Here is a 16,972-nt window from a genome sequence, read left to right as displayed (position 1 = left end):
GCTATATTTAGCCGTGTTTGACATCCTATGCCCACTATGGCCTTTGATGCTCATTTACTCTTCGGAGCCTGCACTGTTATTTCATGAAACCAGCTATGATGAATGAAAAGGCCAGTGATATCTTAATAGATTGAGGACTTAGCCTTGCTTTCTCCCTGGTTTATTAGGTTTCTGACAATTTTGTTTTGAAACCCTTAATTATGTTGTCCTAGAAACTTGGAATTTGCACCACAACAGTGTTCTCAATGTCTTTGCTTTTATTATAATATCAAGGCAGTGCTGGGCTACTTCTAATTTGCTGGTTGTTTTAGTTGTGTGTGTTGCTGATGTTCTTTGCACCTCTCCTTGACTGTTATAATAATCACCAGACATTAGAGATGCCATATTTAGAGGGTACTCATCCAGTATTTGGAGATCTGGGTTGTCTTCAATGTTGGAAACATGACTTTTTATCTATATTGACAAGCAAGATACATTGTACGCTATATATCTAACTGATCCTTGGCTTTTCTGTCCCAGTCACAACCTCTTCCTCAGGTTCTGTTGAATTTGCTAACCATGCCCACTTAACTTGTTGATATGAGTACCCATTCCTTTGGAGCACTGTTCATGGTGTTGTAATTCTTTGGTGAGACTCTCCTTCTCTGACAATGTTGGAGCTCTGTGGACCAGGTCTTTTAGTATGGAATTTCTTTGTGACAAATGATGATGGTTACAGGCATGAAGTTAGAGAACAGTACACATAATTTTTCTATATACATTGTGACCCAGGGAACCATCAGTTTTTCTCTTAACTAACATGTTGAGAAAATGCTCCAGCCTATTTGTCAAATTACATCATGTTTCATATTAGGACAGATAGAGCTTGAATGTTGTAGGAATTCTTCCAGTTTTTTAACTTCATGTTGCCACACCTTAAATGTGTTATACACATATTAAAAAGAAACATGTAGGTGTCAGGCTGGCAGATTCTAGTGTGTTTGATTCATAGTGTTTCATGTATATGTTTGCCACTCTGAATGATAATGAACTATTCTCCGTTGTGCCATCAGTCTGTTTGTAATATTTTCCATCAAACAAGAAATAATTGGAAATGATTAAGTGATTGTGACATTTGCACTTCCCCACATAATTACTGATAAAACATTTCAGGTATTTTGTCAGCTGATACATAAGTGTGCCAATATTACAAACTATGAGTCTTACAGGAATGCCTTCTTCATCTACCATAAGAAGCCCATACAGCTGTGGTGTTCTAAGACCCTTAATGGTGTTAATGGAAAGCCTGATTCACTAAAAACTTCCTGTAGATTTTGTTTTGTAGGATTGTTTCCTATTTGTCTGTAGGCAATATCTTTCAAAAGTCATAAATCTTGCTGTCCCCATGTCATATGAGAATGGTGGTGTTGCCTACACCGGCTGGCAGAATTGTGGTACTGTATTTGCCCTTCTGCAGATTTCTAGATGTTACTCTCTCTTTCTCAGAGATTTTGAATACAAGCTTTGGTGCTTCAGGAAAAATTCTACAGGTTTTGCAGTGAACCTCTTCTACTGCTGTAATGGGAATAAAGCTGTAACATGATCTGCAGAATTGATATAATCTGCTATTGGTAGCATTTTTGGAATGGATGCAAAATTTAGCCATTTAGCAAGGATCTTCACTATATCCTCATTCAGATATCTGTGAGACAGCTCCCTCCTTCTTGTCTAGTTTTGAGTGCAAGTGATCAAATTTTTGCTTTCTGGCACGTGCAATCTACTTGTGATGTCATATTGTCAACCCATTCTCAAGAATCTCCAGAGAATGTAGCTAATATGTAAGGATAGAGCTATAGAAAAGCTTCTTTGAAGTGGTGTCTACCAGTTTTCGCATATCACATAAGTGACTCAATGTACATATATTATAGATTATATGCAAGTAATACTTTTTTTCTTGATATCTGAATTCATACCTTAGGTGCAGTGGTCATGACTGCAATGACTAAAATAAATTACAGATAACATACCTCTCATTGATTAAATGATGATGGAATCTGAAGACATTAGTACAGACATATCTACACAAAACAAAAATGAAGCACTTCATAATGTAATATACATACTCAAGAAGTTAACAGCCATACAGCCTCAGTAATATTGTGCACAATTACTTCAAAGAAGTTTTTGCACGCTAAGTAACGTCCAGCAAATTATTTTCAGCTCCACCAACAGTGTTAGCATCGCCAATTCCTGTGACAGTGGAAGAAGGAGAGTCAGCTATCTTCAGGTGTCAGTTTGAAGCTATGCCTTTTCCAGTAACTAAAGTTCACTGGTTGAAGGATGGGAAACAACTGAGAGAAGCTGAACACTTGAAAACCAATCCTCGGACGGGAATTCTAAACATTACAGAAGTGTTCTTGGAGGACAGAGGACAGTATAGTTGCCAAGTTAATACTACAGGCTTTCCACCTCAAATCTCCAAAGCTGCTTCTCTTTTTGTTAAAGGTTAGAAAGTTGCAAAAACTTATTTGTTACAGAGTATGAATTTATTTTCTTTTGAATGGATTTGTTGTGAATGAGATCTAGGGAAAGAGCTTATTTGGTAACATAGCTTATCAGTAAAAGTGATATGGTTTAGAATATGACAAAGTAATATGTAGGCCTATTTAAAGAAACTGGTTTCTTTAAGATATGTTGCAGAAATTGGTCTGGTGACAAACTGAAAAATCCCAAAAATTCAAAACATTGTTCTTTTTTTAAATAAAAATTTTTATAATAGTTCTACTTACAGAAATTAATGTGGTTGTAGTGCAACTAGAAATATAAAAGAATTCACAAAATCTTCAAGTTTTATCTCTTCAGTAACTGAATGGGGATAAGAAAATGGGATGAATGTTGAAAACAAGAAAAGCCCAAGGAGACAGTACTGAGTAAAGCAGAACACTTAAGTTGAGAGGGATAAAATGTGTAAGAGTTGCAATGAACATCACAGAGTTAATTATAGGACAAATGGCCAACATTTTGATAAGGTAATAAAGTGCTGTCACAGAACAGGTAATCTGTGTGTCATAAAATAATAGAATAATAACAGAAAGATGGGAAGACAAAACATCAGTTTTATTGGAATAGTAGGTCTGCCTAAATAATAATAATATATCAAACAGATAAAAAGAAAAGAGTAGAACCATTTTAAGAAGAGGCATGTTAATAACAGGATACTCGATGCTGCCTTTTGAATTGCCTGTATGCAAACATTTATGGTCATCAAAAGCCTCATCATTGTGTTATTTTCCATCACACATTGTATTTCTTCAATCAAATGTCTCATCATTGACAGACCTAGAAACATGGTAATAAAAGATACTTAGTGCAAGTTTTCAGATGGTGATTTTGTACAAGATGTGAATAAATATATTCTTAATCAATCTCTATGGATCCCCTTAGGGAAAATGATCCAAAAATAATCATAGTGGAATGGCAGTAAAATTAGCTACAGTGGCCTTATTTTAAAGACCTAAATTCAAAAACTGTGGTCTTGGCCAACAAGATAACTGAATGACTTCAGTCTAGTGCAGACCAGTTCACAGAAGACTAGAAGGATGTACATCACATTTTAGCTTGACTGAGGATAGAACAGAAGCTGATTGAGATAATTGCCGAATATGTAGGCAGTTGTTATGTTGATAGCCAGAGTGATGAAGTCATAGCAAGCATGAAAAAGAGATTTCACTGTTTGTTGGTCAGTTTAATGTTTGTAGAAGTAACCAGAAGATAGAAATAATATGTACAGGTGATAAATATATGTCAGTGTGCTGTACTAGATATCAGTAACTGCAGCAGGCTACAGATCTGTAAGTGGCCTCTTTTTTTTTTTTTTTTTTTTTTTTTTTTTTTTTTTTTTTTTTTTTTTTTTTTTTTTTTTTTTACGCTGAAATGGGAAGGAGCCACTCCGGTACCAATTCGTCCATCTACTATGTTTCATGTGCCTGTTTCTTAAGGAGAGAATTTTTTGCTAACTACATGACTAGGAAATTCTTAGAATTATTTCTCTTCTGATATCTTGTCTATTAAAGACAGATGTTTCTGTGAAAGGTTTGTACCTTTCAAGATGCTACTCGTATATTTGTTGATGTGTTGGTTGTCTTATCAGCAACAATGAGTGAAGGCATGCTGAAAAGTAATGCCTCAGAATTTCTTATGTGAAAACCTTCAAAGCTTTTTAAATAAAACTTATTTTATTAACATTCTACATCTTCGTTCTTCATGTCTACACATTTAACTCTCAACATAGCCATCATGGTGATGAACATGTTTCTGACAATGAAGGACCAGTTTGTTGATTTTGCACTGTAAAAAGTTTGACTTTGTTGATGGGGCCACAGCCTCGCCTCTGCTTGCACTACTTCTTCACTAGCAAAGTGAAGTTCTCAAAGGCGTTCTTTATATTTTGGAAATAGATGAAAATTGGATGTTGCCAAGTCAGTACTGAATGGAGGATGATAGGTGACAGTGAATCCAAGGCATCAAATTGATGCAGATATTGCAGTAAGGTGTGTGGTATGGCATTGTCATGCTGAAGGAGAGGTTGCTCCATGTGTTGACAAACTCTTTGAATTTGAAACTTGACTACAGCATGCTGATTTTCATACACCGATATAGTTATGTTACATACCATGTTACGCACTACAATTTGGAGTCCTCTAGTGGCAAGGGCTGTAAATATGTGGACATGAAGAATAAAGATTTAGATTGTTAACAGCATTTATTTTATTTTAAAAGCATTAAGAATCTTCACACAAAAAAATCAAAGGCAGTACTTTTCAGCACATCATGTACAATATGTTAATTTGTTGCATTCCTTTTTTTATTTCTGTTTTGAACCTCATGTGTCATATTTTTGCTGATCTTAAGTCCTCAAAGGCATGTCATGCCATCTACTGGCTTTTTCAATTTTGCCGTATGTTTCTCTTTTTTGTGTTTGTTAGTGAAATACACAACTATGAACTTTGCAAGCTTGAGGTTTTGTAAATTGTTTTATCTTTCTGTTTGCACTCTTACCACATACATTAGCTAAGTAGATGTGCTTTATCTGTCTTTAATGTAGAATACCTTTTATTTTTACCCCCTGGATATTTGTGCAATTTATACTAAAAACTTATCTTGTATTTTATTTCTTAATTTCTTTTGTTTCTTATGTTGATAATTCAGTTACACTAATATTTTTAAATGCTTCATTAGAAGAACATTTTGTTTTTATATATATGTAGCTTCCAGTTATTTTATCTGGGTCTGTTTACATTACCTTCATTGTGCCATTGCAAGAGAATTCACCAAGAAACAAATTGTCATAATGTGCTATTATTTAGGTTGTCATTTACTGAATCACATGCCTATAGTGTCCGTAAGTTATGATCAACAGTTTTTACATGTCTGTGCTACATATTAGGACTAATCTTCAACTGAATTCTGGCAGTGTCTAAAATATTTTCACACTTACAGACATTTGTTGTAAATCATCCTGGGATAGTGATATTTTGAACATTTAAGATGTCCCAACAGATTTTAAAATAACACTTTCTTAAGTATAATTTAACTCCTGCAGTACTTTTTTTCACCAGTGACTTAATGAAATAGTTAATTGAGGTAATATCACAACTTTGGGAATGAGCCCATGCCCTTCATGAAACTGTAAAATATGCTAACTATCACGTAGCGCTATCAAACATTTTTATTTATTGTGAATGGAGTTTTTAACATTTGTCATTTTCAAGCAACAGAAAGCGTACCGTGTATAGGGCGTACAGGGTCCTTCAGCTAAGTTCTTCACATCAGATATTTCCTGAACCATTTAAGGTATCATAATTCTGTTTCCATGCAAATGAACTGTAAAGAAGTCCTCAATAAATGATGTATAGTCTCTTTTCATACCTACATTAATTACAGAGATATCAATATCTAATTTGCTTGTCCAAATAAAACTATAGTTATCTCTCCCACTAGCGTCACAGTTCTAAAATAGATGAATCCAATGGCAAAATCATTTCTCTAGTTTCAGACAAATTACAATATATAGAACTTGGGATTTATCCATTTTAAACATGAAACTGACTGTTCTCTTATGCTGAAGTTTGTGTTACTACATGGAAGTGTCATATCAGTCTGATTCGGTACTCCAGCTCAGTGCAGCAGGGAGAGTCTACTTACAACAGCATGACTGGAGACAAGTTTAGTTTAAAAATGATACTAATTACACTTCACTACACCTGGTTGGAGCTACACACCAACTGGATAGGAAAAGACAAGACATCTTAGGATGGTTTATCGGTTAATGGTAGTAACAGTTCTACTCCTGTTTTTTTTCCAGAACTTTGAAAACAAAGTGCACACAAAAAATTGAATGGAATTGTGAAGCAGTAAACTGAGGTATAAGATTGTTAAATAAAGAATATCAAGGAAAACACTTACATTGCAAAATTACTTTAGCATCAGCAACAAAAAGGGATCACAAAATAATATAGCCAAATACACTTACTTAAAATTCCATTTATGTCGTCAAGTGGTCAAAATGCCCACTATCTGCTGCAGTACACATTTGCAGCCACCAGTGCAAGGACTTCTGGACAAACTGAAGAAGTATCTATGATATCATTGTACTTGCTGCAATAATGTGACCTTTTAAATCTGTTCATTGAAACTCATGCATGGACTTCATCATTGAGTTTACCCCAGAGAAAAAGCCCAGTGGCATCAATAATGCCTTCAAATCCTGTCTAGTGATGGAAAACCAATGAGCCACGCATCCATCATGATGGTACCACATGCACCTACATATTTCAAGTAGTAATTCCTCTAATAGATCCTGTAGCACTTTGGTAAGAAATTGTGTGTATTTTTTATGTATGAAGCTTACTTCATTGAAGTAAAGAGCAATCACATAATCTCCAATAACCCCACATGAAACATTCACACTCCAGTGCCTCCAATGACCAACATGTTACAGCCAATGCTTATTGTCAGCAACCCAATAACATATGTTTCAAACAGTCAGTTTTCCATGGTTTGTAAATGTACATTCATCGGTTAAGAGAATCCTTTGAAGTGTGAACATATTGTCCTGATGTCACATCAGAACTGAGCAACAGAATTCCATGTGTCTTCAGCAACACCAGTGGTTAATCTGCTGTTGAAGTGACACATGATATGCTATGGATGCATTCTTATTCTTGAGCTACTCCTATTTTCCATGGAGCTGAAAAGGTGGATTATGAGAAACAACTGCCAGATCATCTATTTCATTTGCTCTACTCATTGCTGGCTTCCTCCTTACCATGTGTACAGTATTCTAGTGCCCGTCCAACACAATTTTTTTTACACATTTACTGAATTTTCATTCTTTTCAAACACTGTCCATTAGGATACCTTCAAGCATACAGTTCAGTTGCTGTCTTTGCATTCGTTCTGCATTCTCCCTGGAGAGGTATCATATCTAATTTCAGGTGCGTGAGACATAAATTTTTTTCAAATTAACAAGCACTTGACACTTGTGAATGACACAAAAGGAGAATGAAAGCTATATTTCCTGCATGTCTCTTTTTTACTGGTGTCATGGTGCTGCAGCAATCTCTTTCCTTCTTATCAGGTAGTAAGTATTCACTTATTTGGGTAGGGAATCACAGACTTCCACGTAGGACAGAAATCGATTTCATGTTAAAAACAGGTAAATGTTAAGTTCTAAATGTTGTAATTCCCTTTGAAGAGAGAAATACTGTTTAATTTGTCTCTACTAGAATTACAATTCTAGCAGCAGGAATTACTATAGTTTCATTTGAAAAAGTTGATACTGATATTCCTGTACTTAAAAGGCTGTACATCAGCTAGTCGAGACTTCCTCATAATTACAGTTCCAGAAATACTACAGTTGAACAGCTTAGCTGAATCACCCTGTAGATAGAAGTCCATAAATTGAAACATGTAATTATTATGCTTTCAATTGCATGAAAATGACAAATGCTTAAAACTGCAATTGCAATGAATAAACAGTTTCGACAACCATCAGCAGTGATTACCATGTTCAACAATCACCATATAGGATTTCCTGTTATTTCTACGTGCTGTGTTGTTTAACCCTCTGCTACATGCGCGATTTTTTTACCTCCGCTACACGCGCGCGTGGACTGAGAGTGCGCATTGTGTTTTATACCACTTTCATGAACAATTCTGACATTACAGTTGGCAAATATAATGTATTCAAGACTGGATAACATAAATAAAACAATGAATTTGTAAACACAATGTATTTCAGCATCAGTAGTGTACATAAAATATTTTAACTCATAATTTACCCGTAAACCAATAAGAACATTTATTGTACTTGCTGAAATTTATGTTCATTCTGTTTTTTCACTGTTTTTCCAAATGAATATTAACCAACACTTATCTTAAGTAAATTAGTTCAGAAACTTTTTCAGAAAACTATAGTTTACAGCCTCACTGTCAATTCAAGTAAATCACTCGTGATGGTTGCCATTTTCACTGCTCTCACTGCACAGATATGCACCGACATGTTCCAAGCATACAAATTTATTGCACACATTGCAGGAAAATCTTGTCAGTCTGTTTTTTTTCCTATCACAGAAGTTGCATCTTCCTCAAGCTGTTGTTTGTGGAGGTCTAGGAAGGGCTTCAGCTGTTGGTAATCTCAAAATTTCCTTGGTACGATTCTTGATGTTCACTGGTGTACTTAGATGATTGACCTTCATTGTCATATAATCATGCAACAGTTCTTTGGCAAGAACTTTTAGATAGTCTTTTCTGGGAATTCTTGAATCCTAATTGCTCTTGTAAATTATGGATCCATTGATTCCAGCAATATTTAGAAGAGAGGAAAAAATTATAAATGGCCATCTTCTGGTAATTCTTGTCACAGAGTATGTACATTTCATCTCATCAACTTTATTCACACCAGATTTAGTCTTGTTGTGAAATGTTATTATTTCCGGCTTGCACTTTTCCAAATCACTGTCAATACTGTCATCATCATGTGAAGGAGACAGTACCAGAACAACCTTGTCTTTCTTAGGTTTATATGAAACCAGTGTCATATTCTTCCTAGATGCAAAATTCTGGATTCCACAGGACGATCTTTCGCTACTCTCATAAATGGAGGAATTTCACGTTTATTTTTTCGAATTGTTCCAACCATTGTCAGCTTGTCATTTTCCAAGTCAGCCGCAAGTGGAATTGATGTGAACCAATTATTTTACATTTCTGCCAGATTTGGATATGCATTTCACCATTCTTTTGACAATAGCATGAGGTGTGTTATCACAGAGATAAGGCCCGTCCACTTGCTTTCCACAGTATATTTCTAAATGGCTGGTATAGAACATCCTTGCATCTGTAAGTGCAAACATTTTTATACCATGTTTTGCCAGTCTTGATGGAATGTATTGCATAAATCCACATCTGCCCTTGAATGCATCCAGCATTTCATCTACTGTAACTAGTTCTGATAAACTATAATGTTTCTTGCAGTTTTCATTGAACTGATCTATCAAGAATCGGACAGCAGCTAATTTGCCTCTTTCCTTATGACGAGCTCTGTTTCTAACATGATCAAATCCCAGACATGTCAGCAAGAAACGAAAATGGTTTATGCCCATTGAAAGTCTGAAGTACTGCACTCCAGTACCATCTGCAGCCCAGAGATCTAGTAAATTTGTGTGTGATATTCGTAGCACACCCGCCAAGAAAAGGAGTCCTAAACAAGCTTTGATTTCTGTAATGTTAGTGTCTGCAGCATCTCTTTCTCTGGAATATTTAGAATGGATGGTAGCAATGTAAATATTAGTGCAGCAAACAATTTCTTCTAAAATATCATCTGTGAAGAAAAGTTGTAAACAATCAATTGGATGCTTGGCATTTTTTGCTTCGCCTATGACTCCCGGTAAATGCTTGACAGTATTATGTTGAGGTCTTCTTACTCTTCTGTTTTGGATTAGAGGTTGATAGCTCCGGTGCATACCGTCTTTCCCAAAATACAAGTCAAATTTTTCGATAGAATCACTTTTGTCCAGTGACTGTTCACTATCTGAATAATGATCACTTTCGAATATTGACTCCAGATCACTACATTCTTCATTACCAAGCTCTACGTCCAACCACTGCAAAACCTGATCCTCATCCACCGTTCTTCTGGGGGGGGTGGGGGGGGGGGGGGCGATATGTGTATAACTTACTTCACTAATCGGTGTTGGTCAATGAAAAGGCTCATAATTGTGTGACAGTTTGGATAATAAATAAAAAAAGTTTCTAAACGTAACTGTCTATGTTTTGTAATATTATAAAGGAAGAAACTTCCTTACCTGCAATACATCGTAAAAGAACTGATGATAGAACCACGCCACACAAATGCACACACGCAGACTGACACTCTGCACCTCACGAGACTGCTGCTTCTGGCAATAATGACTAACTTCAATTGTTGCCAATAATTCGCTACGGAAGGAGGGGAAGGTAGAAAAAGCCGCTAATGGAAATCTTGAATTTATAAGTGATTGTTGATGGAAAGATAAAACTGCGGACTCACAGTCCGCGGTGCGTGTAATGGAAGGTTCATGTTGTATCAATGGATATTTCATGTTTTATTTAAATGATCATTACATGTTCTCAAGGATATGCTTACATAAAGTGATAAAATCTACATATTACACTGCTTGGGCCTGAAATTGAGAACTAACCACAAGTTTTAAGTTTTTAGAAATAAGGTTAGATCCACTGAAGATTACATGTAAGTGGTGATACAGGTATAGATGAAGGGAAATGGGAGGGGGGGGGGGGGGGGGGGGGAGGGGAGGATGGAGGAAAAATATTGTGTTTTGCAGATATTGTAGAGTTTGTGTAGCAGAAGACAGCAGCAAAATGCAGGAAGACCTGCAGAGCATTAACTTTGGGTACAAGGGCTGGCACTTGATCTTGAACATAACTGAGTGTAACACACTGCGAATAAATAGGCAGGGAGATCAGTTAATGTCTGATTACACTATTTTCAATCAGTCACTATAAGTAGGAACAATTGTAAAATGTCTAAGAGTAGCTGCCCGGAATGACTTTAAAAGTGGAATGAACACATAAACTAGCACTAGGAAAACCAAACATGACGCTGATAGTCATTGAAACATAATTCATCCACAAAACACTTGTTCCACTGATTACCGAGTACTGATTATCAGTCTGGGATCCTCAACAGGTAGTATTAATAGAAGAGATAGAGAAGATCCAATACTGAGCAACATGTCAAACTCCAGTTGCAAGCATGATAAGAGAGATGTGCACTATTTACTGCTGAAATTGTGAGACCATGAAATTCAAGACTAATCAGGCAATATATTATGAGGTCATCCAGAAAGTAAGTTCTGATGACTAATAAAAGAAAACAAAAACATCAATAAGTACAAAACATTCATTGCAATATTTGCATCGATTCACTGTCTATTTTTCAACTGAGTCATCACCATTTCTGGGGCATTTATCACAATGGTGCACCATCAGTTGTTTGCCCATGTCATAGGAGTCTGCCATCAAAATCCAGAGCCACAAAGTCACTTAAGTCCACACCTCTGCACTGTTGTGGAAACATTTTCCTCCTCAGATTTTTCAACGTTTCACAATACTGCTCACGATTTATGGTCACCCATCATGGTAAAAACACATCAGACGACACCCATTGATCCCAGAAGACAGTGCACATGATTTTTTTGACAGAGACTGTCCGCTTGAATTTAGTCTTCATGGTTGAGCCACTATGTCACCAAAGTGTGGATTGTTGCTTTGTTTCTGGTGGGGCATGTGACACCCATTTTTCATTCCCACTGACAACATAGTTGAGAAACTTGTCACCTTTCTTTGTGTACCCCTGTAGTAATGTTAATGTTGCAGCCAGATGTTTGGTTTTGTGTTCATCTGTCAGTTGCCTTGGCACCCATCGTGCACACACTTGATGAAAACCAAGTCACTGGGAGACAATTTTGTGCAACAGCAAGTGAGACATCTGGAGGAACTGATGAGAAGGAGAGAGTTCCGAAATAGTGAAGTGCTGTTATGCAAAATTGCTTGCCACACTTTTTCCATCAGTTCTGGTGTCACCAAAGATGTTCAGCTACTGTGGTCTTTGTTGTGAATGTTGGTTCGTCCTGCAACGGATGTCTGCACCATCATCTGACCATACTGTCACTCATAATGTTGTGTTCTTATATGTGGCACAACTGGAGATGGATCACCACTGGAGATTGCTTCTGATCATGCAAAAATTGGATAACAACGTGAACCTCACAGTTGGCGGTAGACAATATTAGAGCACCCATTTCATCCTAGCACTTTGCAGCATCCACTGCCATCACAAGACTTAAACCACGCTGCATTATTCACACATACCTCCTCTTTACTCCTGTCTGACTACTCATGGCATCTCTGGATGCAATCAGAACTTACTTTCTGGATGCATCTCATACTTCCTCCCTCATACATCTCACAAAATGAGCATGACAAGGAAATGAGAGAAATTAGAGCTCGTATGGAGGCTTACTGGTAGTTGTTCTTCCACACAACATCGACCATGAAAAGAGGGAGAGTGGAAATGATATCAGAAGTACTCTCCGCCATACATTATATGGTAACTTGCAGAGTGTAAATGTGAATCTAAATGTAGGTAAATTAAATTTCAACTCTAATTATAGAGTGATTCATTTCTTTCCAAATGAACTGAAATTTCAGCAAAACACAACAAAGAGTGTTATGTACTAGGTAAATAACTCAGAGGTGAACTTGAGAAAATGGCAGAACATTATTTGGCAAATGCACAATATCCAATTTTTTAATTTTGAATTGTAACTCACGTATTATGAAACCTTTGCACTTTGTCTGAGTGCAGATTCCAGCAATGGAAGTATTACAATCTTATATTTCATGCAAGCACATTCATTAAAAAAAACTTATGGAACAACATTCTCTACCTATTCTACAGCTATAACTAATGTATCCATTGCCAAGAAAGTTGCAAATAGCGCAATGTATTGTGAGGAATCTTGAACATCTTTTACTCAACACTTTAATCAATGGTTAACGGCCTTTACACATTTCTTAGGAGTAAAATATGCACCAGTATTCACCATGGAAACCCTGTTTACAATAAAAGCAGTGAAGTATATAGTTATAGAAGTTTTGCCAATCATAAATGAATCATCCATTCTGACAGGCAACAAAAATAATTTAAATAGAAAAGAGTATTAATTTCTGGTCAGTGGGTCCTTCTATTCCACAGATGATTTTATGGTTGAAAAATATTGCAGCATATATCATACATTAATTAAATATTAATTGTAGTGTAAATATACTAGTAAGGAATACATTTACCTATAAAACATTGATAATGTATTACTTCAGGACATTATTTGCACATTTCACTGTATTATGAGATGTCTTATGCATGATCAGTACAGTTTACAAACTTCCCACTGTACAACTTAGGAAAAGGTAAACTTAAGATATATACTGGGCACCAAAATTATATGTTCACTTTTTTCGAACCCTGTCATTTTTTTCCACTGCAATGCAGATATTAAAAATATGACATGAATATGGGTGCTTCTGACCTTCCTCTGTAATGGTGCAGAAGTGTAGTGCTCTTTGATGTCACCCTCAGGCTCAGCGATAAGTTATAAAGTAAGGTGTTGACATGCAGAAAAAGACTAGACATCAGTTGTCCATGTGAGGTGTAGGATGGATCAATGATGTCACATTGGCCACAGTGGATGTGCCACACTTTAAGGTCATCACACCTCCCCTTACCCACATCTCACACCATCTCTTAACACTACTACTTAGGAGGTCAGAATCACAGTGCCCAGCATTGAAATTGGATGGTTTTCTTATGGTGGTCAATGGAAACATTTTGGACTCACTATTGCTCAGAATCGACATGAAAATGTCTCAGGAGATGTAATAAAGGAAGTGAATGAAACTACACCTTCCCTTATGTTGTCAATTTTCACACATTTCACAGTTGAAAACGACAGTCTGCAATGCAGTGTGCAGCAGGGTGACATTTGTGACAACCTTTAACACTACTGACATCCCGCAGGTGATTCGACCCATCTTTAAGAGCATATTGACCGATTGACTGTGATCATACTCCTTTGGAGTGTAGCATGACTGCAGTTTCCATTCTGGTGTGCAGGGTGTAATCGTGAGGGACTGATCAATACTATTCCATGAAATGTGAACATGATCTGAAGCAGGAAAGGGTGTTTATGCATTTTCGTCCCTGTTTTTTGCCATGTTCTGTAGCATGTGCATAGAGAGAGTGAAATTGATACATGCATGAAGAAAACACTGAGGGAATACTTTAGGCACCTCTGAGCCAAATTTTGAACATCAGTATTGCAAATGCAGAAAATGGTTATGTTTCAGATAAGTGCCCCTTTAATTTTGGTGTGCAATGTAGAAGGGAAAATAGTGTTTCTTACAGGAGTTCAAAAATCAGACTAGAGATGCAAATGTATGTTGACAATTAATAATTAAATTAGAATAGTATTTTTTATGTAATCAATAAAAACAAAAATACATAAATTATTCAATTTTGTTGTAATCATTCTGTGTGTGTGTGTTTGTGTGTGTGTGTGTGTGTGTGTGTGTGTGTGTGTGTGTCTCGTGCTTTTATTTTTTTCTGAATTTTCTATATAGGCATAAGGTAACGAACTGTTTTTAGTTTAAGGCATGATCCTTACTTGGCTTCAATGATTGTGTTTCTTATCTTTCATTTAGTGGAATGCAAATTAGAAACTGATTATCAACATAAATATGTTGAGATGATGATACTGAGAACCCAGACTCTAAAACTATTAAACTCAAACCTTGTGACCATTTGATCCACTGAAAATAATTTGGTATACCTCCTACAGATCTTTTATCATAGTTTTCTTCTTTTATGTCTTTAATTATCATATACAATAATTGTGGATTACTATTTTTTGTAAAAAAAAGTTTATTCTTTACCCTAACATTAACAGGGACTAGAATAAATCTTAGAGACATTTTACCATTTCTGAAATTCCAAAACCTCTGCAGGAAAGCTCTTTTAAATTTAGAACTCCAGCCTTCAAACAATCTGTCTTTAAGAGGAAATTGTTTACTGTGCAATATTATAATAAATTTGGAAAATGAACAAAAGTTCAAAAGCACACCCTCTAAATCTTCAGCAAACAGAATCTATTTATATTGAAATAAAGTAAAGTATGTTAAGGTTAAAAGGAAATATTGCCATAATATTAGAATGTATGAATGGTATGCTGCACTTCAGATGTAATGCGTACAAAAAAAATTCTTTTTTAGGAGCAACTGATGTTCTGTTAGTTCTTGATAATGAACCTGTTTTTGCCGAGAAAAAATTTAATTTAATTTAATGGGACAAAAGATCTTACTTTAATAAAATGTCCAGTTCATCTGTTCTGAGAAACACATGAACACTTGTCTTCCTCTTAACTTTATGACTCTTCAGATAGTTGATGATCGAGCCTACCAATTTCTTCATGACCTATTTTTCTATAAGACAACAATTATTTCTTTTCATCTGTCATACTTACTGCACCATATGTTGAAACTAGCAGAATGTTGAGTGAATGGTCATCCACAATTGGTTATGGTAAAGCTAATCATTTGCCTTCAACTTATCAGTCACTCAGTTGAATTTTTATTGGTCATATCTCCTACTGTTTTGTTGAGTAGTGATATTTTTTTAAATTTTATTGAAAATCTCTGCTTTTTAAATTCTCATTAACAGATGAACACTCCATATACCGTATTTACTCGAATCTAAGCCGCACTTTTTTTCCGGTTTTTGTAATCCAAAAAACCGCTTGCGGCTTAGAATCGAGTGCAAAGCATGCAGGAATTCTGAAAAATGTTAGTAGGTGCCACAACGAACTTCTGCCGTCAAATATATGTAGCGCTACACAGGCATGGTTTGTAGGCACAAAGATAAATACTGGCGCCAAAACCTCTGCGTCATTAAAAAAAAAAAAAAAAAAAAAAAAGAAAAAAAAAACAACGAGGTGGAAGACGAGCTTTTTTCTCCACCCCGAGTTTCGACCACTGCATTTTCATACATTATCCAACGAAGTAAATACAAACTCCGTATTGTTCATCTTTGAATGTAGCAGAATTTCAACGTACTAAGAAAATCCGACTGGCAAGACTGTTTGGGATGTTTGTCAATATGGCCAACTCTACGTTCTGAAACTTTTCCTACCTGTGACAAGAGATGGTTGCTAATAGGAACTTTTATGAATTGTGAATCACATGCAGTATTCTCTTCACCATAAGAATAATACAAATACACTCCTGGAAATGGAAAAAAGAACACATTGACACCGGTGTGTCAGACCCACCATACTTGCTCCAGACACTGCGAGAGGGCTGTACAAGCAATGATCACACGCACGGCACAGCGGACACACCAGGAACCGCGGTGTTGGCCGTCGAATGGCGCTAGCTGCGCAGCATTTGTGCACCGCCGCCGTCAGTGTCAGCCAGTTTGCCGTGGCATACGGAGCTCCATCGCAGTCTTTAACACTGGCAGCATGCCGCGACAGCGTGGACGTGAACCGTATGTGCAGTTGACGGACTTTGAGCGAGGGCGTATAGTGGGCATGCGGGAGGCCGGGTGGACGTACCGCCGAATTGCTCAACACGTGGGGCGTGAGGTCTCCACTGTACATCGATGTTGTCGCCAGTGGTTGGCGGAAGGTGCACGTGCCCGTCTACCTGGGACCGGACCGCAGCGACGCACGGATGCACGCCAAGACCGTAGGATCCTACGCAGTGCCGTAGGGGACCGCACCGCCACTTCCCAGCAAATTAGGGACACTGTTGCTCCTGGGGTATCGGCGAGGACCATTCGCAACCGTCTCCATGAAGCTGGGCTACGGTCCCGCACACC

The 16,972-nt window shown here is 36.8% G+C and overlaps 1 protein-coding gene across 1 annotated transcript in view; it reads left to right on the top strand.

Moving 5' to 3' along the window:
* LOC124613473 (inactive tyrosine-protein kinase 7-like) overlaps positions 1–16,972 on the top strand; it is a 135,360-nt gene that overhangs the window by 63,608 nt on the left and 54,780 nt on the right. The window contains exon 7 of the mRNA XM_047142180.1: positions 2,200–2,484. Coding sequence (XP_046998136.1) covers positions 2,200–2,484 — 285 coding nt within the window. The remainder of the gene's footprint in view (positions 1–2,199; positions 2,485–16,972) is intronic.

This window comes from Schistocerca americana, chromosome 4, assembly GCF_021461395.2.
Source record: "Schistocerca americana isolate TAMUIC-IGC-003095 chromosome 4, iqSchAmer2.1, whole genome shotgun sequence".
In the NCBI taxonomy this organism is placed as follows: Eukaryota; Metazoa; Arthropoda; class Insecta; order Orthoptera; family Acrididae; genus Schistocerca; species Schistocerca americana.
The sequence above is the reverse complement of the archived record's forward strand: the minus strand, read 5'-3'. Positions and strand labels throughout refer to the sequence as shown.